Source organism: Bubalus kerabau, chromosome 14 (genome assembly GCF_029407905.1).
Source record: "Bubalus kerabau isolate K-KA32 ecotype Philippines breed swamp buffalo chromosome 14, PCC_UOA_SB_1v2, whole genome shotgun sequence".
NCBI classification, from domain to species: Eukaryota; Metazoa; Chordata; class Mammalia; order Artiodactyla; family Bovidae; genus Bubalus; species Bubalus kerabau.
In genome coordinates, this window is record NC_073637.1 from 2,500,047 (window position 1) to 2,526,653 (window position 26,607).

The window sequence follows — 26,607 nt, forward strand, 5'->3', positions numbered from 1 at the left end:
CTTTTATTGTAGCATTGGCTGAGCACACCCGCCTACCCCCAAACCCCCAAAATTAGTTAGCAGCTTTTCTTTTTTTGGCTCAGAGGTTAAAGCATCTGCCTGCAATGCAGGAGACCTGGATTCAATCCCTGGGTCAGGAAGATCCCCTGGAGAAGGAAATGGCAACCCACTCCAGTATTCTTGCCTGGAGAATCCCATGGACGGAGGAGCCTGGTGGGCTACAGTCCATAGGGTCGCACAGAGTCAGACATGACTTAGCACAGCACCAATATTCCATATTGTGTGTGTGTGTGTGTGTGTGTATATATATCACATCTTCTTTATCCATTCATCCCAAATTAATAGTGTGGGATAAACTGATTCTACTATATATATAATAGGTAAACTATTATATATAAAATAGGTAAACAACAGTGACCTACTGTATAGCATAAGGAACTATACTCAATATCTTGTAATAACCTATAATGAAAAAAAAATCTGCAAAAATTTGTATAATGGAATCATTTTGCTATACAATTGAAACTAACATAACATTGTAATTTTTTAAGGCTTAAAATGTATTTTAATAAGTTCATGTTGCAATATTTCATTTCTCAGAAAAACTTCAAAGGTATTAGGGACAAATCAAACATGGTACACCAATAAAAAATGCACAGCATAACTACCTAAGATAGGCAAAGCTAAGAGCTACCATCTGACATTCAGCGTACAGCAACCCTGTTCTCAAGATTGTATTAGGCCTATCAAGAAAAGCTGTGAATGGCAATATCACAGACACAAAAGGGCCATTTCTGGGTTGTCCTTACCCAAGAAAAAGATGGACGCAAGTTTAACACAAGATTTTTTTAAAGATACACTAAATGAAAATCTCTAAGAGAAAATGTCTTCCGTGGGACATGAAAGGGTAATATATGGGACATAACAGAACCATATGTATGTTGTCTGTGACCTCTGTGGACATGTGCCTGAATTCCCACCTGGGAGTGATTGGAACAGTGGGGCCAAGGTCATTGGGGGATGTTTGGTTTTTGTGGTATATGTGGCAGGATCTCTGGGGTGAGACAGTGCACTAAGTCGTGTCTGACTCTTGCGACCCCATGGACTGTAGCCTGCCAGGCTCCTCTGTCTATGGGATTCTCCAGGCAAGAATACTGGAGTGGGTTGCCATTTCCTTCTCCAACACTGTAAATTAACTATACTTCAATAAAACAAAATAATATGGTGATGAAAGTGAAAGTGTTAGTTGCTCAGTCGTGTCAGACTCTGCAATTCCATGGACTGTAGTCCACCAGGCTCCTTTGTCCATGGAATTCTCTAGGCAAGAATACTGGAGCGGGTTGCCATGCCCTTCTCCAAGAGATCTTCCCGACCCAGGGATCAAACCTGGGTCTCCCACATTGCAGGCAGATTCTTTACCATCTGAGCCACCAGGGAAGCCCAAATATGATGATGAGGTGCAGGCAAGTCTTTGTGAAGAATGGTCATCTGGGGACCTGAGGACCTGGCAGGAAGAAATTAAGTCAAAAGAGGTGTTTTGTTTTTAAAAATTTATTTTTATTTATTTGGCTGTGCCAGGTCTTAGTTGCAACATGCAGAATCTTTTATTTTCATTGCCATATGTGGAATCTTTGCTTTCAGCTTGTGACCTCTTACTTATGGAATGGGATATCTTGGTTGCAGCATGAGGGGTCTAGTTCCCCAACCAGGGATCAAACCTGGGCCCCCTGCTTTGGCAGTGCAGTCTTAGTCACTGGACCACCAGGGAAGTTATGGGTTCTGTGTTTATAATGAGAAATATCAGAGTGTCTTTGTATACACATCCAAATAATATTAATAAAACAGAGAGAGACAAACAGATGATGCAGGAGAGGAGACAGCTGAATAAAATCTTTGAGAATGGAAGAGGGAGTAGATTCCAGTTCATCAGAGGAGGGCCTGCCTTGTCTGGGAGCAGGGAAACACTGCCTGCCCATTTTCAGGAGGGAAGGTGAAGGGCAGGGATGGATATGGGCAGGCCTTTGGGTTTGGTGATAAGAAAAGGGTTTTTTCGTATCCGGGAGGCTCAACTGTGCTTAGTTCCTCAGTCGTATCCAACTCTTTATGACCACATGGGCCATAGCCCACCAGGCTCCACTATCCATGGAATTCTCCAGGCAAGAATGCTGGAGTGCGTTGCCATTTCCTTCTTCAGGGGATTTTCCTGACCTAGGGATGGAACCTGAGTCTCCTGCATTGCAGGTGAACTCTTTACCATCTGAGCCAGCAGGGAGGCTCTACTAGAGAGGCCTAAGAAATACCTATGTTCACTTTGGAGGGTGGGAGACTTACCCTCTGTAGGAAAATCACAGGATTGCCAAGGAGGTATAGTGCTCCATCTGAGTTTAAAGTGAAGCCAGCCAGCTTAGTTATGTGGTTTCTGCAGTACTTGTCATGGAGAACGGTGGGCTTCATCCAGACTGGGCTTTCTCAGGTGTACACGATGGAGGGGAGCTAGAGACAAGGGAGTAGAGACCACTGTCCTGTCCACGGGAGTTCAGTATGAGGATGGGCCAAAAGGGAAGCCAGAGTGGTGACACAGTCAGGGATCAGGGAGCCAGGAGGCAGAGAACTGCTGCAGCAGAGCACTGAGGGAGTGAACTGGAGGCGGGAGGTGGGACTGAATCGAGAGCTCTTGAGCTTGAGCTTTCAGCCCTTGTAGTTCCCTGGTGTTGAGGGATCCGGACTGTGACCACAGAGTGATGTGGGCTTCTGTGTTTTGTTGTGAGAGTTTCAGGCTGGTTAGATTCTATCCGTACCAACATGGAAGTTAAATACTACAACTTCTGGAAATTAATATTGTCTATTTAATAACCATTTTTTAAAAGCCTGAAGAACAGGCTAAACGCAGGTTAGAAAACGCTAAAGAGAATAATGGTGAAACCGAACGGAGCAATTACGAGGTTAAGATGACAGAGCAAACAGAGAAAATCTTAGGGACATGGAGGACACAGGCCATCCAGTTTATCTGACGGACACATAGGGAGGTCCCATAGGATGGAAGAGCCGATATTTTAGAGACAATGGTCGGTAACTTTTCAGAATCGAGGGAAAGTGAAATCTTTCCTGGGAAGGTAAAATTACACCAAATCCACAGAGACACGTAGGAAATGTCAACTGCACCGTACAGAATGGGATCGGAAGAATCTCATGGGCGACCCCACAGGCAAGATCGGCGGCGGTGCAGACGGCGGGGCGGAGGGGGCGCTTCGGCGTCCCTTGGCCAGGGGCCGTCCCTCTGCGCCCGCCGCACCCTGCGGTACCCGCACCTGGGACACCCTCCTCCGCCCGCCACAGCTCCGGACTCCAGCGAACCTCACGGGGGCCGCACCCCGCGCCTTGGGGGCGGGGCCAGCGCAAGTGTACGCCCACCTCCCGGCAGGCCGTGCGCGCCCCCGCCGGACCTCGTCTCCCGAGGTGCCGCGCGCGGCGCACGCGCCAGAACCCCACGGCGGCGCCCCCTGGCGGGCAGGGCCGCGCGGCGCGGGGGCGGGGCCGGAGGCGGGGGGTTGCGCTGGTGACGGGAGGACGCGCGGCCGCGGCGGACGGGGCGGTGGACGGGTCCGGCGGCGGCGGCGGTGGAGGAGGCGCGCGCCGAGCGGGCGGCGGCGGCGGCGGCGGCGGCAGCGCTGCGAGCGGCTCCCGCGCGGCGGGCGAGCCGGGATGAGGGGTTATGGCGGCGCGGCCCGCGCGCAGCCTGCGGGTGAGAGCGCGGGCGGTGGGCGGCGCGGGCCGGGAAGATGGCGGAGAGGCCGGCGCTGCGGCCCCCGCCCCGCCTCTCGGAGGCCCCCAGCCCGGCCCGTGGGGATTCTAGTCCGCGCCGCCCCAGGGGCGGGCGGGCTGCAGCCGGCGGGGCCCGGGGCCGGGCGGGGACCGGGGCCACGGTGCGAGTGGGTGTGGGGTCAGGCCTGGGGGTGCGGGCGGGTGAGGGTCCCCGGCCCGGAGCTGTGAGCGTGCCCGGCCGAGGGTGGGCGTGAGTGGAGTGCGGAGACTTAGCGCGGGGCGTCGGCGCGGTTCCGGGGCGCAGTCGGGGCGCTGCGGAGCCAGGGAGTCCGGACGCGCGTGGCCGGGTGCCGGCCGTGGCCGCCGGCCCCGCCGATCGGGCCTCTGGAACGGAGCGGGCAGGGGCGTCCCCGCCTTACCCCCCGGGTCGCCCTCCTGGAACTGGAATTTGGTCAATTGCCCGCGGGTTGCGGGATTGGTGGGGGTGGAGGCGGTGTTCAGTGCGAGGGCCCAGATCGAGGCAGGCTGCGCGCATCTTGGGGGTCAGGACGTCTTTTATTTTAAAACGTGCAGCTGGCTGCGAGGCCGTGGCAACTGTGGGTGTGTTACATGCTGCTCCCACCAGCAGCTGCTGTGGGCGCTGCGCAGCCTTCAGCAGCTGAAATGCGGCGCCCCTCCACCCGCTTCGGTGTCGTAGGCTTTAAGCAAACCTCCTGTGACCTTTGCAGAAACCTACAGTTGCAAGGCTTCGTTTTCCTCCCCTACTGCAGACAATAGGAGATTTGTCTTTGAGGCCAGCGAGGGGAATTGAACCCTGTACATCCTGGGTGCCTCTGTAAACAGCAGGTGGTTCCCGGTCAGCGGCTCCCCTTTCACAGTGAGCAAGGTGTGTTTCTCCTCGCTGGGGGAGGGGAAGGAGATTTGATAGCTGTGGCTGTAAAGCAACGAGACTCATTCCGTAAAGCAGTTTGCGTGGACTCTGTGACCTGAGCCCTGGCTGGGGAATGAGCAGGGCCCGGGTCTCCCTGCCCACACTTTGTCTAGTCAGCTGTCTTGCCCAGAGGCTGGAGAACAGAGGGGAGAAGAGAGCGGGTTCTGGAGCCAGACTGCCTGCCTTTGAGTGGCAACTCTTCTGTTTCCTGGCTTTGTACTCTGCCTCTGCTTACTCATCTGCAAAATGGGTGGTTGTGGGACTCCGTGAATTCATCGTGCCTGGCACTGTGTCCCTCTTGAGAAAAGTCAGGAGCTATTTATTATGGCTGCCAAGATCTGGTTTTCAGGACGCACCTGCTGGGTCAGCTGTTTTGTCTTAGTTTAACACGAACTCGAGGTCTGTGGCTTTTTTTTCTTACACAAGCTGGGGAGAAGCATATGTGGAGAAGCAGGTCTTCATAAAGGTAAACAAGGAACAAATCCCACATGCTTAGATTATCATATAGAACTGTTAAAAAAATCTTTTTAGAAGAGAAAAGCTTCTGATCTAGAATCCTGCAGTACTTATTGCCCTAGGAGGTAGGTAGGATTGTTGCTAACAGAAATGAGATGCCGAGCAGTTCTTGGGTAGTTCTCTTCTTGAGTTAAACTACCAGAGCCATTGTTATACTTTCCAGTGTTAACACTTGTGACAGAAAAGATACTTTGTTAACCAGCTCTAGGTAACAGTGAGGGCACAGGCGCCAGAAAGCCAAGACTGGGCACTACCAGTGCAGTGAGGCTCTGTCTTGCTCAGTGTTGGGAGGGGTAACTTAACGTGCTTCAGAACAAAGTGGAAAAAGTGGTCATGTTTCCCGAGGAGATGATTCTCCTTCCCAGATCCTAGACTCGCTCTGATCACTTCATCTCGTCCCCTTTGTCTCTGTCACACTGAGACGAGGGGAAACCCCCACTTTAAGTAGAGTGTTTTGGCATTTGTGGAGTTTAAGGTTGAGAACATTTGATTTTCAGAACAAATGGTCATGAAACAGCTTCTGTGAGCAAATTTTAAAATATCTAAAGATAGATTTAGAAACGTCCATCCTGCCTTCTCTCCCGCATGTGTGCTGAATGGGTTGCCCTCCAGCAGTGGTAACAGTGAACACGGTGTCTTATGAAGCTTCTCCCTGGTTCTTTGGTGCTTTTGAGAAAAATATCCATATACTATGTTCTCAGTGAAATGCCTAGTTTTAGTAGTAAGTGCCTTTGCTGTGCTTGTTCACTGACCCCTGTGGCCATTTGTTGTGGTCTTATACGTTGCCTCTTAAAGTTAGCTCTGTGGGTGTCCTGTCTGAGAAGCACAGCCTGGGGGTGCAGAGCCCTAGGCCTGGCAGAGCTGAACTGGACGGGCCTGCCCCAGCCCTCTTCTGGTACTTGTTGCTCCTCTGGTGAAGTCTGCACTTCAGCTGTTGGCTCTGCCTCCTGCCTCCTGCACCGGCCCCTCTGTGCCTTCTGCCAGCCCCTGGGCCTGCCCTTGGTGTTATCTGGCAGCTCTGGCCTGCTCCTGGGGTCGCTTCCGACCCTCCCTGCCATCCTGCAGCCACACAGTTCCACCCTGTGGAGAAGAACCTCCCCCCTGCAGCCCTGGCTCACTTCTGCTTCTGCTGCGCTCCTGTCTGCACCTTCCCACTCTGCCCCAGATGAGGGTCTGTAAGCTGTAGCCACTGCCAGCCCGCTGCCTGTCTTTGTAAATAAAGTTTTATTGTAGCACAGCCACACTGGTTTATTTTTATATCATCTATGGCTTCTTTGGCAGAATTGACTAGTTGGAACAGAGACTTTATGGCCCACAATGCCTGAACTGTTTACTTTCTGGCCCATTTCCAGAAAGTTTGCTCTAGAAGTTCAGAGGGAAAAGGCTTGCAGGGGCTACAGTGTGAGGGAAGGCTTCAAGGAAGAGGTGGTCTTTGAGCTGCACCTCCCTCATGGCAGCTGCGTGGGGGCCAGGGGTGAGGACTTTTCAGCAGCACAGAGAGGGTGTGTCGGGTTTTGGAGCAAAGGCAAGAAGGTGAATTATGTGGTTTGTGGGGTAGAAGGTTATGTGAGAAATAAGAGGAAATAATAATGTGAAGATGTCTGAACTCAGCTGAAGGACTATAGAGTTTAGTTCTGTGGCTATAGGAGCCACTGCAGGTCTGTGTGTAGGGGAAGTGCTGGTAAAATGGTTCAGGACGTGTGACTGGCAGTGACACATAGGATGGGTTGGAGAAGAAAGAAATCAGAGACTTAAGAGTTGCAGCAGCAACTCAATACAGGTTTATTTCTAGCTCACGTTTCATTTGCTTGTGGCGCTTTTCTCTCAAGTCTTAATTTGCGGACTCGGGCATGCCCTTGTTTGGGACATGCTGTTCTTATGACAAGAGAGTGGTAGAAACTGTGTCTCATTGAGCTTCATTGGAGAGCTGGCAACTCAGGTTCTGTGGCCAGAGCAGGTCACCTGGCAAAGCTTTGGCGAGGGGTCGGATGCTCTTCCCAAGGATGGAGTGGGAGGATGCAGGATGGACAGCCCTCTTCCAGGGCGAGGGTGGGCTCACACCTGGAGACAGGCCTAGGACCCCCCGGGGAGGAAGCGAGCCTGCTCAGTGCCCCCTCTGGGTGGCAGGGCCAGCCTTACTTCATCTCTTGGCCTCCCTGCCTGCTGCTTCACTTCCGGCTTTGGCCATGGGTGCCCCGGGACCATCATCTCCAGGCTCCTGCCTTGAAGCTTGGTGCTCTGGGTCTTCCCCCAGCCACCGTCTCCTGCCCTCCACATCCTGCTCACTGTACCTCCCAGGTAGTTAATGAGCTCATACTTCCTCTGTCCAGTCCACCTGCCAAGCGGGCCTGTGTGCCGTCCCGTGGGCGCTGTGACTGTGCCTCCTGGATGCGCTGCCTCCCTCTGTCTTCCTGCAGGTCTTCAGGGGATGTGTTTTGGTTCTCATCCAGGGGTGGTTTGCCTCTGGAGACATTTTTGGTTGTTCCAGCCAGGAGCGGGTGCACCTGGCAGTGTATGTGCGGAGGTCAACAGGCCGTGACACCCTGGATGCTCCAGGGCAAGGAGCAGGCTCAGGGCGTGTCTGCCAGTCACGCCACTGCACGGGTCTCCTCGGAGTCCCGTGCCCTGAGACCACCCTCCATGGCCTGGTGCGCCCCCACTGACATCCTGTTCTCCAGCGACCCTGCCGAGTGCCACCAGGCCCAGCCCCGCTCTGCATTCCCTCCTCCCCTGAAACACGCAGAGCTCCTCTGGCCCAGCTGGGGCTGCCCGGGACCACTCTGTCCCTACACAGGCAGGCCTACACAGCCTCCAGCCGTCCCCCTCTGCACAGGGAATCCTTGAGGGCATTCTCACTTTTGTGTCTCAGGGCTTTATGCAACAGTTCCATTGTGTCTTGGCATCGGCGGGGATGAGTGGCTTTAGGTGGGGGTCACCCAGGTGCTCTTGAGGTTGACACAGCAGTAGGCAAGATGCCTTTATTGGTTTGCTCTTTTTAACTGCTTCCAGGTACCAAGATCTCTCATCTCTTGCTTTCCTAAGTGTGAATGTTTTAATTCCCTTAAATTATCTTTATTTTCACTCCCCAAAGGGTTAAACATGTTTTCGGCTTGATGGTGTATTCAGGGTGTGAAGGTACAGAGGGTGCGTGGTTAAGCTGTCTGTTGCTTCCGTTTTCTGCCCTACTGGCCTGGTCTGGTGGAGGCACCCCCTACATCTTCTCCTAGACGCTTTGTAGCTATGCAAGCAAACACGTATATGTATTATTTCCTGCTCTTTTCTTTTAAAAGTTTTTCAACTTTGCCTTTTTAACTAAATGTGTTTGGGAAGTCACTCCATATCAGTACATTTTTCATTTCATTCTTTTTCATGACTGGCTGTGTGGGGGTGCTGTAATTTAACCAGCCACTGCTGGTGAATATCGTATTTTCACTGTATATTTCCTGTGAATATCATATTTTCATTGTGACTGTAATTTAACCAGCCTCTGCTGGTGAATATCGTATTTTGTGCAGTTAAAATAAGGCTGCAGGTACAGCATGGTGCAAACGTGTGGATGTGGCTGTAGGGCCCATCCCTAGAAGTAACACCTCTGTCTTTAACTACTGTTTATTCTGTTAGATCAGGTTTTGCTCTTGTTTCTTTATGTCTCTAACTCTTTGGTCATTTGTTTCTTTGGTCATTTGTTTCTCCCAGTTATCCATCTATGTTTAAGTAATATAGTATGGTCAGCCTAAATGAGCTTCTCAGTTGGAAATTGGCTCACCATTTATGTGCTCTTATTGGTAAGAGTGATTAGGAAAACATCCACACAGAAACTTGTATACAGATGTTCACGGCAGTATCATTCACAGCCCAAGAGTCCGTCCAAAGAGGAAACAGCCCAAAAAGGGGAAAAAAAGGGGAAAGGGGGAAACAGCCCCTCAATAGGTGAACAGACAGTGTGTTCCGTCCATACAGTGGAATATTGATTGGCAATAAGAAGACATGAAGTACTGATTCATGCTACCACGTGGATGAATCTTAAACATTATGCTGAGTGAAAGAAGCCAGACACAAAGATCTGGCTTTGTATGGTTCCATTGTTATGAAATAGGCAAATCCATAGAGACAGGAAGTGGGTTCAAGGTGCCAGCCCTGGGGGATGACAGCTGAGGTGTATGGGGTTTCTTTTGGAGCAGTGAAAGTATTCTGAAATTGACGTTGCTGAAGATTGTACATGTCAGAGAGTGTGCTAAAATATTCCAAAAGTCTGTGCTTTAAATGGGTAAATTTTAGGGTATGTGAATTATATCTCAATAAAGCTGTTAAAAATAAGAGTGACTAGGATTTTTCAGAAGGGAGCTTTCCAAGGTGGAGGCCAAGGCCTTAATGTTGACTCCATCCCGGGGGCGTGGTGAGGAGTCTGGTGGGCGGCACGATAACCCCGAGTCAGTCCCTGAGGGGCCGGCCGAGGGGACGCAGCACTGTTTGCAGCGCGGAAGCCTTGAGTTCGGCCTTGCCGCTGCCCTGAGGGATGTGGTCCATCACAGGTGAATCGGTCACATCACTTCGCAGCCAAACCTTGGCTCATGTCTGAGGGTTGGATTGCATCTTCTCCATCTGTCTTCCAGGGCTGTTGGGCTGGAGCATGACTAAATTTCAGAGGATGCTGTACACTACTGAGGGTTACACGTGTATGAGGTTCTAAAAAGTTAATTTCAACACCAGGAGGCCAAGTCAGCAGAGCATGTTCCCCATCCTCTTGCAGGCTGGTGGACCCCGAGTGTGGCTGCAGTGTGAACCGTGGCCGCAGGGCGCTGCCCCAGGCCTGGCACGCCTCCTCTCGCCTCCACTGCTGGGGCCTGTGTGGCTCCTTGGCTGCCCTTCTCTGTTCCGCTGTCTCTCTCAGTCCTTTCCTAACGTTCCTGCAGGCCCGGCATGAACCAGAGGCATGGGGGCTTCCTTCAGGGGTTGAACTTTACAGGAATGTCATCCCGAGATACTGCTGGTGGTTTCGTGACTGCCCCTTCAGCCACTTGCTGTGACTTCCCTAGTGGCCAGCATGTGTTCCTAGCCATTGGGATTGTGTGAAGCATGTAAAATATGAATCTCCCAGCCCGCAGATCTCACGTTTTTTGTCACCTGTCTCTGATGTGCGTTGGTTTGGCCGCCCTGGATCTTCGTTGGCGCGTGTGGGATCTTTAGTTCTCTGACCAGAGGTTGAACCTGGGTCCCCTGCATTGGGAGCGCAGAATCTTTGCTACTGGACCACTGGGGAAGTCCCTAATTGGTGTTCCTTTGTCAATGATTGCTCTAGTTATTTTATTCTCGTTAACAAATCACCCCACAGCTTGGGGGCCTAAAACAGCCTTGTATTATCACCTCTCATGGTTTCTGTGGCTTAGGAATTCAGGAGACACTCAGCATGGGATATTGTGTGACTGCATTTCAGATGGGGCTAGGGAGGGGTCATCTCCAGGCTCCCTCGCGTGCACCGGAGTCTGACTGAGGAGTAGCCGGACCCACTTGGTGGGCTCCCCAGAACAGCACCTTGCAGCTAACTCCTTGCTGGTGGCCAGAGCGTGCATCCCAAGAGCTGACAGTAGAGCTGCAGCTTCTTCTGCAGCCGGATCTCAGTGGTCGCAGTGTCACTTCTTCCCCATCACGCCCACTAGGAGGGAGTTAGGTTGCCCAGCTGTGGTCCGGGAAGGTGGCTTAGGCTCTGCCCTTTTGTCTAGGCCTGGGGTCCAGGAACCTGCTGGTGTCCTTTCAGACCACTGATCTTGCTCTCTTCGGTGGTAGCTATTAGGACATTCAGTCCTTAACGCGGTGAGCCTGGCTATGGGTTTGTTTTATTTACAACAACAAAAATGTACACGCATGCACCAGGTGGTACTGTTGCTCCAGAAATCACTGTCTGGAGCCGCTCTCGCTGTGTCTTCTTCAGAGGTTCTCTTGAACTTAACGGGGACTCCAGTCTGTTCTCCCCGGCACAGTGCTTCCCTGCTTGTTTCTCAGGCATTCGACATGAATTTCAGTCCTGTCCTCTAGTTCACTTAGCTTTTGAGTAGGTAATTCTTTTCCTCATGCACCAGCACTCTTAACCTGACACAATTTAAAGTAGCTTTCAGGTTGCTGTTTTGTTTATGAGGAATAACCAGAGTCTGCTTTCAGATACGTGCTGCACAGGCAGCCACGGCCCATGGGCGGAAGACCAGGCTGCTGAGAGCTGGTGTCGGAGGTCGCCTGGGGATGGTGAGCGGGGGCTCGGGCACTGGGGGGTGTGGTCAACATCCCTGGGGGTCTGCAGCAGTGAGAACGAGGACAGGTGGCAGTTATGGGGGTTTAACACGTGGACAGGCTGTCTCCCCCGCTCTTCCCCACACTGACACATAAGAAGGATCAGAACAAACACTCCCAACTGTGCTCCATCGAGGAGGAGGCAGAGGAACAACCCCACCCTTCCCGGTGGTCCTGTGATGCACCTCTGCAGGGGCCACGACCCCCAGGAAGTCCTAGGGCCAGGGTGAGGCTCAGTAGGAGGTGGGGCATGTTCCGGCATGAGCAAAGGCCCTGAGGTTACTGAGATTGGGTGCAGCAGGAGCAGAAATACTCCCCTCGCAGTGCGGGCACAGCGCCTGTGGGTCAGAAGCAGGCTGGTGGGGATGGGTTTCCAGCCCAAGTCTTCTGGCTGCAGGGCTGACCTTTCCCTGATGCTGGACGCCTCTGCGCAGTCCACCTGCCAAGAGGGCCCGTGCAGCCCGTGCCCCAGCAGCACGTGCCCGGGACACTTCAGACGTGCACAGCAAGTGTGCTAGTCACTCAGCCATGTCCGACTCTTTGTGACCCCGTGGACTGTCATCCGGCAGGCCCCTCTGTCCATGGGGTTCTCCAGGCAATAACACTGGAGTGGGCTGCCATTTCCTCCTCCAGGGGTCCTCCTGACCCAGGGGTCGAGCCCTGGTCTCCTGTGCAGCAGGCAGGTTCTTTCCCAACTGAGCCCCAAGGGATGCTTTTCCCAGCTGAATTTCAAATCCAACCTGAGGTGTTTTCCCTGCATGTTGTTCTGAGGAAATGTTTGATTTAGTTTTTTGACATAAGTAAAATTTTACCCCTTTAATAACCATTAACTGAAATATGTATTAGAATAAATATATGATTTATGAACTTAAAAAAATTTTATCAACATTTAGTTGATTTACAGTGTTAATTTCTGTTGTATAGTCAAATGACTCAGCTATACATATATATATATGTATATCTACTCTGCGAACTTTTAAACTATCAATACCTGAAAGATACTCTACCAAAAAATGTTAATCAGGATGATTTCCATGGGGGTATGCCTGTATTTGTAAAGTGGTTAATGTTAATAGATGATGAGGTTAGGAAATTATTCTTCTCTGTATTTTGAAATAATTTCTATGTTGAAAATTAAATTTTAATTAATTAAAATGTCTAAAATCCAGCTCCTACTTTTCCCATAAAGATAATATTTTAAAGAAAGCATATTGACTTTCAGGTGAGGGTGGCAGGTTGAACCCGAGCATACAGTTTCAGTCTCCCAAACACCTGCTGAATAGACGGGAAGGTGACACTTAACAGATCAGCTCCCAGGGCCAGAGCGAGTAAAGGGAGGGAGACAAACCAGGACAGTTTGGGAGCTGGGAGGAGACCTGAGGACTCCGGGCTGTGTCCTGCGGCAGGAAAGCCGACACTAACCCTGTTGGCACCCCGGGCTCATCTGAAGGCTCCCAGGAGCGAAAGGCAGCGAGAAGAGACCACAGTGAGGAGCAGAAGACGGGAGGCCGACAGGAAGGGCCAGGGAGATTTGAGACAGACCAAATGGAATCTCTAGAAACAACCCTAACCCACTGGCTAAATGTCAGATTATAAGTAGCTGAAGAGAGGCTTTGTGAACTAGCTGAAAGGAGTTTAATGAGAACAGCACAGAGGTGACGGGATGGGAAGCGTGACACGGTGGCTGAGCCTGGGGGGCGGTGCACCCCTGAGCTGCCGCCAGGGGGTCACCTGAGCCCCGGCTGGGGCGCCTCATGAGGGGGCAGGCGGTCCATCCCTCTGGGTGAGTGCAGGGAGCCTGCTCCAGGGCTCTGAGCCCGGACCTGCAGGCAGTCTCTGCTCGGGCCGGCTGGGGGCCTGAGGGTGCCCTCTGCTCAGACTGTCAGTGATCCGGGGAGGTGTCAGCTTTCCTGCCACAGCCGAGTGTGGGTCTCCTTGCCCCGGCGGTGATACCTGCGTTGTCTTCCCCGTGCTGGCCCTTTGTGGTGGGGGTGTCCGTCTCTGGGCGCTGCTGCCTCCTCCAGGCCTGCTGTCCAGCTCTGAGCATTTGCTGCTGTTTCCCCATCATGTGTCCCAACCCTCATGAGCTCCCACAGTTGCTTCGTGCTGGATGTTACTGATGACCGCAGGGTCAGGGCCGTCCTGGACGACACCCACCTTGAGGCCAGTGTGACACAGGCTGGGTGGGAGCTTGTGTGTCCCCGACCCGCGTCACCGCTCCTGAAGTGCCGGCTCTTACTGCGGCCTTGGTGAGCGCTCCTTACTTCCTTTGTGCTGCAGCCGGGAGGGGCAGCCTGCCTGCCGCAAGCCAGGCCGTTGGGGATGGAACAGACTGGAGATGCCCTTCTGCTGTGCTCCAGCTCCTGCTCCCCTCCTCACCCTTCCCTGCTCCTCTTGACAGCGGCAGGTGTGGGGCGGGGGCTTTAAATGGCCCCACGAGGGCTCTGTTAATCACCAGTGTGACCCAACTGTGGGACAAGGGATCATTGCCCTCTCATGTGGCTCCTCCCAGGGCTGCCTGCATCAGGGGTGGCTGGATCCAGGTGCCACGTGGTCATTCACCTTTTTCCTACTGTTTATTTCTGCCTCCTTTTTTTTTTTTTTTTTTTTTTTGAGAAGCTTCTCCCTGTTGGGGACGAAGCACCCAGCAGCTTCAGGCCCCAAACCCAGGCTGGGACTTAAGCAGGCAGGCCACGTCCTCCCCCATGGTCCTCTAGGGCGTTGGGGCTTCAGTGCATCCGTCATGTAGGGTGGGGTGCCGGCGAGGCCTGGGTTCAGACACCTGGAAGGCCTCAGGGAAGGGGTCTGCTAGCAGAGGAGGGAGAGAAGTGTGGACGGACAGCCTGGCCCAGCTGCGGGGCGTGAGCTCAGACACTGGCCTTTTAAAAACCGGGGTCTCATTTTCTATCCTGTGAGGTGAGATGGACACAGCTGTTGTGTCCTGGGTGAGAGGGGAAATGTGATCATGCTTTTAGAGCTCTTGCCAAGTGTTTTCTGTATACAGTAGGTGCTCAGTAAGTGATGCAGCCAGGGCGAGGGCTGTGCCTGTTCAGATGCTGAAACTGAGGCAGCTTTGTGGAGGAAGTGCATCTTCCGGTCTGGTTGGGGCAGCGGCATGTCGCACTCGGGCCACCTGCTGAGCTGCGGCTTCCACACTTCCTGCCCTGTCTCGGCCTTGCAGCTGCTCACAGGGTAATTGTGCGTGTGGGCTTCTTGTGCCGCCGGAAGGCAGTCTCTGTCCTGACCTGCTGTCCTGGCTGTGCTGCCCGGGGAGCATGGATGCCCCCCCAAAGCTAGGGCAGGGGCGGTGCTCAGGTGCAGACCAGAGCATCGGGGTGACTGTGGTTTTAGGTTTCTAGGTTCCCGTAGAGGTGACATCCCTCAGTAGCTGCAGCCCCACCTGCTTGAGGCACCTCCTGACGCCCGCCCCTCACCCCGTCCCCGCCCAGGCCCCCTGCCTTTGGAAACAGTGCCTACAGCTTCCTTTTTCCTATGAGCTGTGACCCCAGACAACTGCTGGGGTCAGGTCTCATTCACTGAGCGCTGCGCCCCAGGGTTAGGGCTGTGACTGAGCAGCTGGTCCTTTGGCCTTTGTTGGGACCTTTGACTTCTATGCCCCGATGGAGACTGTTTTCAGATGTTCCTGGGATGGTCCCTGAGATGAAGCCCGGTTCACATGCCAACTCTTCTTTCTCACGGACATGAGCCCCCACCTCCGGAGCTGCATGGCCTTCTAGCGGACCAGGGTGTCTTATCCACTCTTGACCGTCACAGTTTCACATGCTTATGTTGAATGTATCTGGATCTTTAAACATATGGTTTGATGATCTTTGTCTTACCTAGACCACCTGCCCATTTGTGTTTATGAAAATTACTGTGTTTGAATTTATTTCTACCATCTTACCTCATACTCTGTCCTGTCATTGAGAACAGATTCCTCTTTTCTCCTTTTGGACTAATTTTTTCTTTTTTTTTTCTTATCTGAACTGGAATTCACTCACTTAACTTCCCTCATGGCTGCCCTGGGTATTTTAACACAAAGAATTCATTTATCAAAATTTAATTGATATTTTTACTCCCCTCCAAACAGTCCGGAGCTCTTAGATACTTCCTCCCAGCTCTTGCTTCCTCTGGGTGGGAGGGCTACGTTTTCTACCTGATGCCTTCAGGGTATCAGCCTTGGGGTGTCTCCAAGGGTCATCACCCAGGCACATCCAGGGCTTTCTGTCCATTCCCTTGCCTCTCCTGAGTGGTAAAAATGCTCCTCAGATGCACACAGCAGAATGATCCCCATTCCTGGTTTTACTTGGCTTTTGCCCTCCGGGGTTCTGAACTTTCTTCCCATCTCATCAGCAGATTAAATTTTTTTTCCCATAGTTTAAAACTGTCATAATAGTGTGTGTTCTCTCTTAAGAGGGTTGGTCAGAGCTATATGTTTCATTATTGTGACCGAAATGGCAGGGTTCCCTGAAGTCTTTTCTCCCAGGAGGTCCTGGGGCTAGCCTCCTATGTGTTTGTGGGGGGGGTCGTGTCTACAGCACGAGGGCCCCAGTTTTCCCGGTAGCCTGGCTGGCTTGGCCCTGCCAGAAAGGCACTGTCTCTCCTGTTATTGGAACTTGGCTCCTTGGTTTACCGGTGCACGCTGCAGTGTTCACATGCTCAGGAGTCTCACAGCCCGCGCCACGCAGGCTGCAGGGGCAGAGAGGCCCAGCCCCAGCCTGCTGGGGGCAGTGCTGCTGGGCACCAGCCAGTCCAGCTCCCGGGGCTCGTGCTCTAGATGCAGCCCATCAGGACCCAGCACCGGGCGTGTCTGCTCTGCAGCCTGCGGAGGGAGCTGGGCTCAAGCACCTGCTCAGCCACAGGTGACTGGAGCGCACCTGCAGCAGGGTGCTGAGGAGCCGGCGGCAGTCCCCAGCACTGCAGCCTCCGCCTGGCAGGTCTGTGGGACGGGGAGGGGCAGCCCTGCCTGCAAGGTGGGGGAGGGCGCCCAGTGACCCAGGGCGACTGTCGGCATGTCCCTGTGCATTTTTTGTGAGTTTTTCGTGTGTCTCTACTTCCCCTCCAGCCAGGTGCTTTTCAAGAGGTGGGGCTGCAGAGCTCAGGTGTGGAGCCAGCCTAGGGCTCCCGCTGGCAGCTCCAGGGCCTGCGTGCAGGTAGTCTTAAGGGGTCTTGGCGGGCAGGGAGGTAGGAAACTTCCCTCAGGTGTGGGGTGTTTGTGGAGCATTTTGGGGAGCTGACCAGGACAGAGTGAGGGTGGCCAGCAGTGAGCCTCCATTCAGTCACCCATGGAAACAGGTAGAACATCCACACCTGCAACTAGAGAAGGCCAGACCTGAGACTGAACAGCAGGGCAGGGCAGCGAGGGGTGTCCTGTCTCCAGTCTCGCCCACGGAAGCCTGGCGGAGGGCTGGGCAGGCAGCAGGCGCCCTGGGGAGCAGCGAGCGTGGCTCTCAGCCTGTCGCCGCCCCTGTGCTCTGTTGTCCCGCAGTGTTAGGGGCTCCCTTTTCTCCGGGAGGCCCTGTGTTCTCCTGGGTGGGGGCAGACGGGGCCAGGAGTGAGCACGAGAGAGTCTGACGCTGGCTTTGCTGAGTTTCACTGGAAACTCAGGTCCTTTCGCTGCAGTGAGTGCAGTGGACTCGCTGAGCGAAGGTCTGGGTGCTCAGCGAGCACTGGCAGAAGGCGGTGCTCTACAGTCATGGGGAGGCTGTTCTGCTACAGGAGTGCCACTGGCTCCTCCTGCTAGAGTCCAAACTCGCTCTGCTCACTGCACAGCAGGCCAGTGAATCTGCTAGGTGAGGTGCTGAGGCAAGGAATACTTTATTCAGAGTGCCAGGTGACCAAGAAGATGGCAGACTAATGTCTCAAAGTGACCATCTTGCCAGCGTCTGGATGCCAGGTATCCAGGTATCTTTTGTGTATCAGAGACAGGTGGGAGGTGAGGAAACAAAGTAAAAAGGCCATTAGTCTTGCGAACATTTACTAGGATGGCAAGCCTCCAGCAGGGGGTTGTGTCATTTTAGTCCTTTGTGCCATCTACAGGTAGACAGGGCTCTGAGCAAAGGCACTTTAGTTTAACAGTCAGGGAGAGGGGTAGGATTCTCTGAGGCAGGCCACTATGTGTGATTATAATAACAAGAGCAACGAAAAGCAAGTCAAAGAAACAGTTTCAGCATGGTGTCAGAATTGACTTCTCCATGCCGCCCTGCCTTTGTGGGGATCCTGTCCTGTCCTGCTGCCTGGGGTCACTGCACCACCCCACACCCCTCCCTGAAGCCCCCATGGGGTTTTGTGGGCCAAGGCATCTGGGGACTGGGGGATCAGCCTGGAGGGGTGGGACTGGCCTCCCTCTGGTCTCTGAAGTGACGGAGTGTCAACGTTGGCCCCCCGTGACCGTGTAGACCACAGCCGTCTCACACTGACCTCCTAGAGCCGGGGCGCCGTGTGGGGCTGTTCCGGTCACAGGCCAGGCCGTGTGTGAGACCCGGCTCACGAACACGTGACAGGTGCTCTGCTCCCTCAGTAGTCCTGCTGGGGCCCCGCGTCTGTTGTGTTGGTGAGGGAAGCCCAGGAAGGTGAGGAGGGGGCTGTGCCCTGCGGGTGAGAAGAGCAGGGTCTGTGAGTCCTGATGGCCTGCGTGTGACCCCGAGGCCAGGCAGGAGCCGGGTGCTGGCCCCACGGTGGCAGCTTTCTGGGAGCTTGAAGGGCAGCACCAGCCTCTGAGATTCACTGCCTGCATGTCCAGTTGACTTTGCACAGCCGTGTCCTTTCTGTGTGGGTGCATCAGACATCCTTTCCCAGAAGGGTCTGAAAAGCTGATTCTGACCTATAGGCTGATTCTCTGACTTGCCGAGGGGTTAGGTCACAATGTTCAGCATAACAGCGTGGCTGGGCGCTAGAGGAGGGGAGTCAGTGAGAACAGCTGGGCGGGAGGCGCGGAGGCGGAAATGCCAGCCCGGCCTGTTCCGAGCAGGAGAATGCAGCCTTGTGCCTCCAGCTCAGAGCCAGGCTTTCAGAGCTCGAGACTGAGTTGGGCTCATTGTTCAGAACTTGGAAAACTTATTAAAAACAGCATTGAGAATGGAACGTAGGCCTTCTGGAAATGATGGCTGAGCAGAGACTTGTTTATTCTTCTTCCCTCCCTGAAACTCACTGAAATGGACAAAAAGAATGAAAACTGGGTAACAGGATTTAATCTACAGTGAATCAGGGATAAGCACAGCCGGACAATGGTGTTGGCCAGACAGGGAGGAGGAGAAAGTGAGAGCCTTGAGCAGGTTGCAGTTTCCCCACTGGAGTACTTGGGAGGGACTGTTGATGACATTTACTTGGCAGAAAGGGGTCTGTGGTCTGGGTGGGCCTTGGGGTAGACCAGATGTAGGTGGGTGTCTGGTGAGAGATGAGCTGAAGGAGGAAGGCCCAGGTGTTCCAAGTGCATTTTCTACAAGAGCCAGATTCTTACGGGGTGAGGTGGGGGAGGGAGGGGAGGTGGCCCTCCCTGGGGACGTGCTGGCAGGGCCTTGGGCCTCGTCCCCCTTAAGGTGGGGCTGAGAAGAGGCCTCCTGGTCAGTCAGCTTGCTTGCAGGTGGGCAGGCGGTCACCTCAGAGGAGCTGTGGCAGGAGGGCCTTCAGATGCCTGTGGAGCCAGCTTCCAGCCCGTCCCCTCACAGCACTGCAGAGGCTGGGGCCCCTGTCCTCAGTCAGAGACCAGGAGACTCTTGCTGGAACCAGAGGAAGAAATGTCTGGTTGTGTTTGAGGTGCTGCTGCACGCAGTACGCCAGCCTGCGCAGAGCAGAGAAGAGCCGTGCCGGGCATCCTGGGAACCCACATGGCCTTACCGGGTGCAGGTGCAATGCTGTCTTCAGTCGGAGTTGGGTTTCTGTCACTTGCAACCAAAAAATGTCCTAAGACCAGAAACTCATTTCCAGAGCAGAGCCTGTGAAGAAATTTGGCGATCAAGCTTTCAGGAGCAGCACAGCTGGCAGGGACTCCCCATCTCTGGCCTGTCCCTGTCCTCATTTGCAGACAGACAGTGACCAGAAGCCAGAGTGGGAGCCTCCTGTAGACACTGGGAGGAGGAGGAGGGGAGGGAGCTGAGCACTTGGGAGAAGAAGTGGGGGTGGGGCTGGCAGAGCCGAGAGAGGGGACAGGGCTGTGGCAGCCACAAGGGCCCACGAGCAGCGCAGACACAGGGCGGCTGCTGCACCGAGGACCACGACCCTGGGACAGCTGCTCTGGCTGGAGAGAACGGCCTCACAGAGACAAGCAGACAGAAGATGGTCAGAGAAGTGCGGGGTGGGGAGCTGTGGTTGGTGCTGGAGTCTGGAGAAGAGGCCATCCAGGGAGGGCAAGAGACGCCCTGGGTTGGAGGGCTGGCTTGCATATTGAGAGTCGGGTTTGGGAAGAACTGGGTATGAAATGAACAGCACGGCCCAAGCCGTGGTGCCCAGACAGAACCCTCTGCTCCAGAGGCAGGGCCGTGGGCAGTGGTGGGCAGGGCCTGGGGGTGCCCTTGGGAGGAGGGTCCTGGAGTTGGAGTGTCTGCAGCAATGGTACTCTGCAGGGGATCTTTGTCTCCCCATCTTTCTTACTCATGTGTCATTATATCAGCATGGACTTAGGGACATTTACTTGATACTTCGCATTACAATTTAGTATGGCTTTTTTTTTTTTTTCTCAAAATGTTCCAGCTTTGGTCACTGGAAGCTCTTTATTTGGCACTGCTGTCCCTTTGACAGGCCCCTTCACTGTCGGGCTGTGTTTTTGTCTTAAGTCTTCATAACCTTCTGACTGCAGGACTCTCCGTCCAGGGTCATCGTGTCTGTCTGCTTTCCACAGTCTCTGAAGATTCTGGGCGTGAGTGTAGGAGCTGCTCTGCCTGTTGCTGCTCTTAGGCCCTCTCGTGTGTTTGTGTGAACTGACCTGTGTACACACACACGTATGTGCAGATCCCCACATTACAGTAAAGGGGGGCGGGCGCCTGCCCAGGACTCCACCTCCAGTCCACCACCTTGTGGGTTGTGGATGCCTCCCTCGCTGGTTCCTGACTGTCCACTGTTGCTGCTCCCCATTCCTTCAGATGTCTCCCTGAAGTGGGAGGCATGTGAACGGAAAGGTGCGAAAGCAATGGCGTGGAACCCAGAGAGCTTTTGTAAACCAAGACATGCGCAATGGCGGCCCGCGGCGCTGGTGACTCCAGGTCAGGCTTCTGTCTTTCACCCCTGGGAGCCACACCCACGCGCCGCTGGGGACGGTGAGCAGGTCTGGGTGGCCGCAGTGGGCCCCTGTGCTGAGGCTGGGCTGCAGGCCCCCAGTGGGAGGGCTCCCCCGCGCCTGCAGCCCCGACGCGCGTGCCCGCAGCCCCGACGCGCGCGCCGGCTGCGGGTCTTCTGCGTCTCAGCCACTCGGGTGGGCACGCCAGTGTCCTAGGGTGCTTTTAGTTAGAATTTCCCAATGACGAAAGAGGTGGTGCACAGTTCTCTCTGCGTTTACTGGATATTTTTTTTAAAGTGTGTTTTCAAGTCTTTTGTATTTTTTTCTGTCGAGTATTAGATTTTTCTTATTTATTTCTAGGAACCTTATATGAGTTCTGGAAATAGTCCTTTGTTAGGTCAGATAGGTACACATGCATATGTAATGCATTATACATATTCTGTGCAGCAAATACCTCCCACCCAGGGTTTGTGTTTTTACTTGTAATAGGAAAAAAAATGTTAATTTTTAAAGATTTTATTGAATTAAAGCTGATTTACAATGTATTAATTTCTGATGTACGGTGCAGCGATTCAGTATACATATATATGTTCTTTTTCCTATTCTTCCTCATTATGGTTTATCACAGAATCTTGAATTCAGTTCCATGTGCTATACAGTAGGAGTTTATCCATCCTATATATAGTTTGTATCTGCTAATCTCAAATTCCCTATCCTTCCCTCCCCCACAACTCCCTTTGCCAACACAAGTTCCTTCTTTTTGTCTGTGAATCTGTTTCATAGACAAGGTCATTTGTGTTATAGTTTATATTTCACGTAAAAGTGATATCCTATGGGATTTGTCATTCTCTTTCTGAGTTCCTTCCCTTAGTATGATATCTCCAGGTCCATCCACGTTGCTGCAGACGGTATCATTTCACTGTTTTTTTATGCCTGAGTAATATCCATGATGGTAAAGATTTATAAACAGAGGTTCTTAGGTTGTAGTCCAATTTTTAATGCTTCTTTTGTCGTGAGTGGTTTTGTGTCTGATTAAGTGTACCTACTCCAAGACCACAAAGATTTTCTTCTACATTTTCTCTAAAAGTCTTATTGTTTCACTTTATTTATTTTTGGCTGGGGGGGAGGTCTTCATTGCCACGCGCAGGCTTCCCTAGTTGCAGCGTGCGTGCTCAGTTGCCCCGAGGTGTGTGCAGTCTTAGTTCCATGACCAGGCATGGAACCCGTGTCCCCTGCACTGGAAGGCGGGTTCTTAACCACTGGACCACCAGGGAAGTAACCGTATTGTTGTGTCTTTAATGTTTGGAGCAGTGGTTTGCCTAGAATTGAGTTTGATGTATCGGATGAGGTAGGGTTCGAGGTTCATTGTTTCCCATGTGTAAATTGTGCCATTGCAGCACCGTTTCGGAACAGCCCCTCGGTTGTAGATCCCGGCCCTGTGTGTGTGTAGACCACCCTCAAGTGCTGCCCAACCTCTTACTGTGGACACCCACCTGGAAGCACCAGTGGGTGGTGCTGTCCCTGTTCAAAGGCAAGGACCCTGTTCTTGGAGGAGCAGGCAGCTTGCCCAGAGCCAGCTGGTGAGGGGTCTGAATGCCCTCCCCAGGAGCCAGATCCCAGCTGGGTTCAGGGTTGGGCACTAACATTCTCACCAGCGACCTGGGCCATGAAAAGGGCTGGGCTGGCTGTTACTGGTGCCCCAAACCCCAAAGCATAACACTGTGGCTTCTGCTGTCTTGTAGGGCGATGCCTTCCTGACTGATGCTGGAGGGCGTCCTGATGACCGGCTGACGGCCGTCCGTCTGGCTCCTGAAGAAGAGGCTGCCATGTCCCAGGCGCAGGACTATGAGTGTGAGAGCCAGCATGCCGGCCTGCTGGAGTCCCGGGTGTCAGGGTCCAGCACGAGGTGAGGAGGCTGACCTGCGGGACCAGAGGAGCCGGAGCCTTTTGCTCAGCTCGGCAGCAGGCACGTGGGGCTGGCCCGCTCCCTGTCCCTCAGCCACTGCGCTGCAGGCCGGGGAGGGCTTCTCCGTGGGCAGTGGATGCCCTGCCAGCCCTCAGCTGGACCCTGCCCCTTAGGCCCTCTCTCAGCATCTATGCCGAGGCAGGCAGCTGCAGATGGTCACTTTCGTTTGTGTGATTTATGGCATAACTTGGGAATAAGTCCACAAGTTGCCCAAAGAAGAAGAGTGCAGTGTACGTTGGGGCCGTTTACCTGGATTCGCGATCTGGCGGCTGTGTGGTCACTGTTCCCCCTACCCTGCTCTGGGCCACTGGCGGGGTGGGGCCTGTCTCCCAGCACAAGGGGCGCCATGTGGCTTGAGGCTCCGGTCTCCTGCGCCGCTGTTTGCCTTTGGCCCCTGGTTCCCTGCCTCCTCCTTGACATTTCCGGCCCCTCCAGTGCCACTCACCCTGTGGCTGCTGCATGTCGCCTGGAACATCTCCACTTCCTGTCTCTGCCTTTTGTGACATCGACATCTTTTCAGTGGACAGATTGAGCCCTTGGTATGGTCTGTCGGAGGGTTTCTGAGTGGACTGTGCCCCTCTGCAGGGTCACGGCCACCTGCCACCCCTGCTCTCGGGACAGTGGCTGTTTTTCCTGCCCCTGCGCACCTCACCAGCTTTGGGGCTTCGACCCTTTCTGGGCCTTCCTGGGGTGGGTGTGGAGCTGTCCAGCCTCCCAGCCACGGCACCCAGCCTACTCCAGGGGGCCAGTGCCCAGCGTCTTGTATTCACTTGAACCTCTCTGTGTGGAATCACGAGTTCTGTTGTTTTATGTGGTTTGTCGTTTATTCTGCACTTTGGATCCTGTCACAGGCGACGTGTTTGGCCACACTTGCCTCCCTTTCTCCTGGTAGATTGTCTGGGACACATTTGGCACCCATTAGGGTCTTCTGGAAGTGAGTCTTTGAACAGGTCACTGTCTGAAGTGAAAGTCTGCAGGACTTGGAGAACAGAGAGGCAGTTGTCCACGCAGCCCCTGGGCGCTGGGGAGAGGCCGCGGCTGGTCACACCCAGAGACCGCTGCCATCTTGAGTCTTCCTCCCACTTCGTGCCAGACACTGTCACCAGATGAATCTCCCTCAGACTCGACAGCTTCCACAGTGCAGCTGGGCCACGGTGGTCCGTCCGTCACCCGCAGGTTCTGACCCTTCTCAGCCACGTGCCCTGCTGCTCCCACTGACTGGTGCTTGGTGTGGGCGACACTGACCCCAGGGACAGGCGTGTCTGCTCAGTCCACTTGGGGTCTGCACAAGGTCTGCCTTCCCCCCGGGCCGTGGGGTCTGCTGCGGCCCACCTTACTCCCGACCCTCACCAGACTTCGGGTTCCAGCATATTCTCTGCCCCCTGGGTCTCTGGGGGTCTTCATTAAAAGTGCTGTGGGGGGCACCCAGAACATTCTTCTGAGAAAACAGGGTCCTGCCCACATGCACACAGCAGTGTGCTGAAAAGGAACCAGCTTCTTTTCTTTATTCAGAGAGAATTACCACCAGTAAATTCATTTGAAAGTGTATTTAGAGCTATAAAAGAAGTTGTTACTGCTTCCCTGGGGCTCACAGTGTTCAGTCCAGTACTTTCTGAGCACCTCTGCTGGGCCGGGCCTTCCTTGGGCACCTCCGCCCTTTGTCCTGGCTGATCCCATGCCGCAGCTCAAGGGGCAAGCAGGCCATCAGCTGAGGGCGATCGCAGAATTCAGAGCTTCCCTTTTCACAGGAGCGAGGTCTCCAGGCTCTTTTGTCCCTGTGAGGAGTGCCCTCGGGCAGTGCCTTCTGGCTGCCAAGCGTGGGGGCTGTGTCCTCAGGCCAAGAGTGGACAGTGCCTGCTGAGCTGTGTTGGGGGGATCTCCATCCTGGGGGGCAGGGGGCATGAGGCTTCCCAGTTAAATGTGCCAGGTTCCCAAGTTTAGAAGTTTGCTCTGTTCTCTGTGTGAAGAACGACCAGCCAGCAGGCAAGAGCAGACGAGTCGGGCCTCACACCCCCGCTGGGCAGGGTGATGGCAGTGGAGGTTGGGCCTGGGAGGGGCCTCTGGGGACACGGATGACAGTGGGCACACGTGAGGCCTCCTGCCCACTTTCCGCAGGCGCTGGCCTTGCAGGGTCACTAGAGATCAGAGGCCATGCGAGACCTGTGGGGCTCAGAGATGCTGCAACCTGCGGGCGCTGCTGCGGGGCTGCCCCGCCCTCTGCGTCGAGGACACCCTCTCACGGCCCTGTCCCTCTAGCCGTCCGATCCCACAATGCCTACCCAGCCCTGCCCCACCTTCTGCAGAATGGCGGGTTAGGCAGTGGTCCCACGCTTGCAAGCACAGAGCCCCGGCGCCCTCCCCCACCGGGCTGCCTAGTATGAGCATGCTGCAGGGGTTGCTGCTCAGACATGGCCAAGCCCCTCAGGCTGCTCCCTCCTGCGTTCCCTCCTCCAGCCCTCAGGGTCCTCAGGGCTCTCCCTCTCTACTGCTCCCTCATCTCCTGCCCCCTCTTGGCTCCACACCTTTCAGCTGCTATACCCTGCCCACTCGGCCAGCCTACCTTGGCTCTGAGAGCTTCCAGAAGACACTGTGCATCCAAAAGAAGCCCCCAAGCCTGCAGGGCTGCTGCGGGGCATGTGTGTGTGTGTGTGGTGGGGGCTCATCTGGGTGTGAGTGTGTGTGTGTGTGTGTGTATGTGTGAGTGTGTGTGTGGTGGGGGCTCATATCTGAGTGTGTGTGTGTGGTGGGGGGGTCATATCTGGGTGTGTGTGTGTGATGGGGGCTCATATCTGGGTGTGAGTGTGTGTGTGTGGGGGCTCATCTGGGTGTGTGAGTATGTGTGTGTGTGTGATGGGGACTCATATCTGGGTGTGTGTGTGAGTGTGTGTGTGGTTGGGGCTCATATCTAGGTGTGAGAGAGTGTGTGTGTGTGTGTGTGGTGGGGACTCATATCTGGGTGTGTGTGTGAGGGTGTGTGTGGTTGGGGCTCATATCTAGGTGGGAGAGTGTGTGTGTGTGTGTGTGTGTGTGTGTGTGGTGGGGACTCATATCTGGGTGTGTGTGTGAGTGTGTGTGTGTGTGTGTGGTGCAGGCTCATCGCCCTGCAGGGTTGTGCCTTCTCCTTCCTGCCCTGAGCACATCTGGCCTCAAAAGGCAGGATGAGGTTCTCAGAGAAGATTGTCAGCACTGTCCCCTCAGTCCTCTGCTAAAGCCCACCTGTGCTCCCGCCTGGAAAATTGGGCTTGCAGCAGAGAGTAAGGAGACGGGTGCTCCCCTTCTCTGCAGGTCCTGGAAGCTTCTGACCATCCCAGTGCTGGTGAGGACCAGGGCCATTACAGAAGTGGTATTTAAAGGATTGTTACTTGTGTAGAAACTTGGAAGCAGAGTAAAATATGCTATCTACCTATCAGCTGGAGCACACTGTGATATCAAACACATTGGCATTAAAATTGCCTTATTCTGAATAGTTTTAATTTACACTTTTTTTTTTAAGGACCTTAGCTGGATGACAGGCTTGTCCTCGGGGCGGGGTGTGCTTGGGGGGCTTCTAGGGGAACCAGCTCTGCTTTTGACTGGGACAGCACAGCGATGTTGGCATCCCCTCCCCCTGCGGGTGACGGGTGGCGCTGGCAGCCAGTGGTGGCTGCTGCTAAGAGCAGCCAAGCATCCGGGAGGGACCTGACGCGGTCTGGGAGGACGGTGAGCAGTACCTGTGGCCCAGCCCCCTGTGGACGGGGAGCCAGAACCCAGGGCGGCCCTGATGTGGGGCCGGGCTGAAGACCCCGCCACCCAGGGCTGGGCCCTGATGAGCGTTTAGAAAATCGGGAGTGGATGGAATTTAGGTAAGCTTTGGTTTTACTCTGTATGTGAGGAGATTTCTTGCTTTTGAGGCTGGCAGACACGAGGAAGGTCTGGTGCTGGATACGCCAGTCCGCGGAC

At 54.1% G+C, this 26,607-nt stretch overlaps 1 protein-coding gene across 1 annotated transcript in view; it reads left to right on the forward strand.

Moving 5' to 3' along the window:
- The first annotated feature begins 3,566 nt into the window (after positions 1 to 3,566).
- ARHGAP39 (Rho GTPase activating protein 39) overlaps positions 3,567 to 26,607 on the forward strand; it is a 55,869-nt gene continuing 32,828 nt past the window's right edge. Inside the window, exons 1-2 of the mRNA XM_055545467.1 lie at positions 3,567 to 3,742; positions 22,445 to 22,608. Coding sequence (XP_055401442.1) covers positions 3,713 to 3,742; positions 22,445 to 22,608 — 194 coding nt within the window. The 5' untranslated portion in view covers positions 3,567 to 3,712. The remainder of the gene's footprint in view (positions 3,743 to 22,444; positions 22,609 to 26,607) is intronic.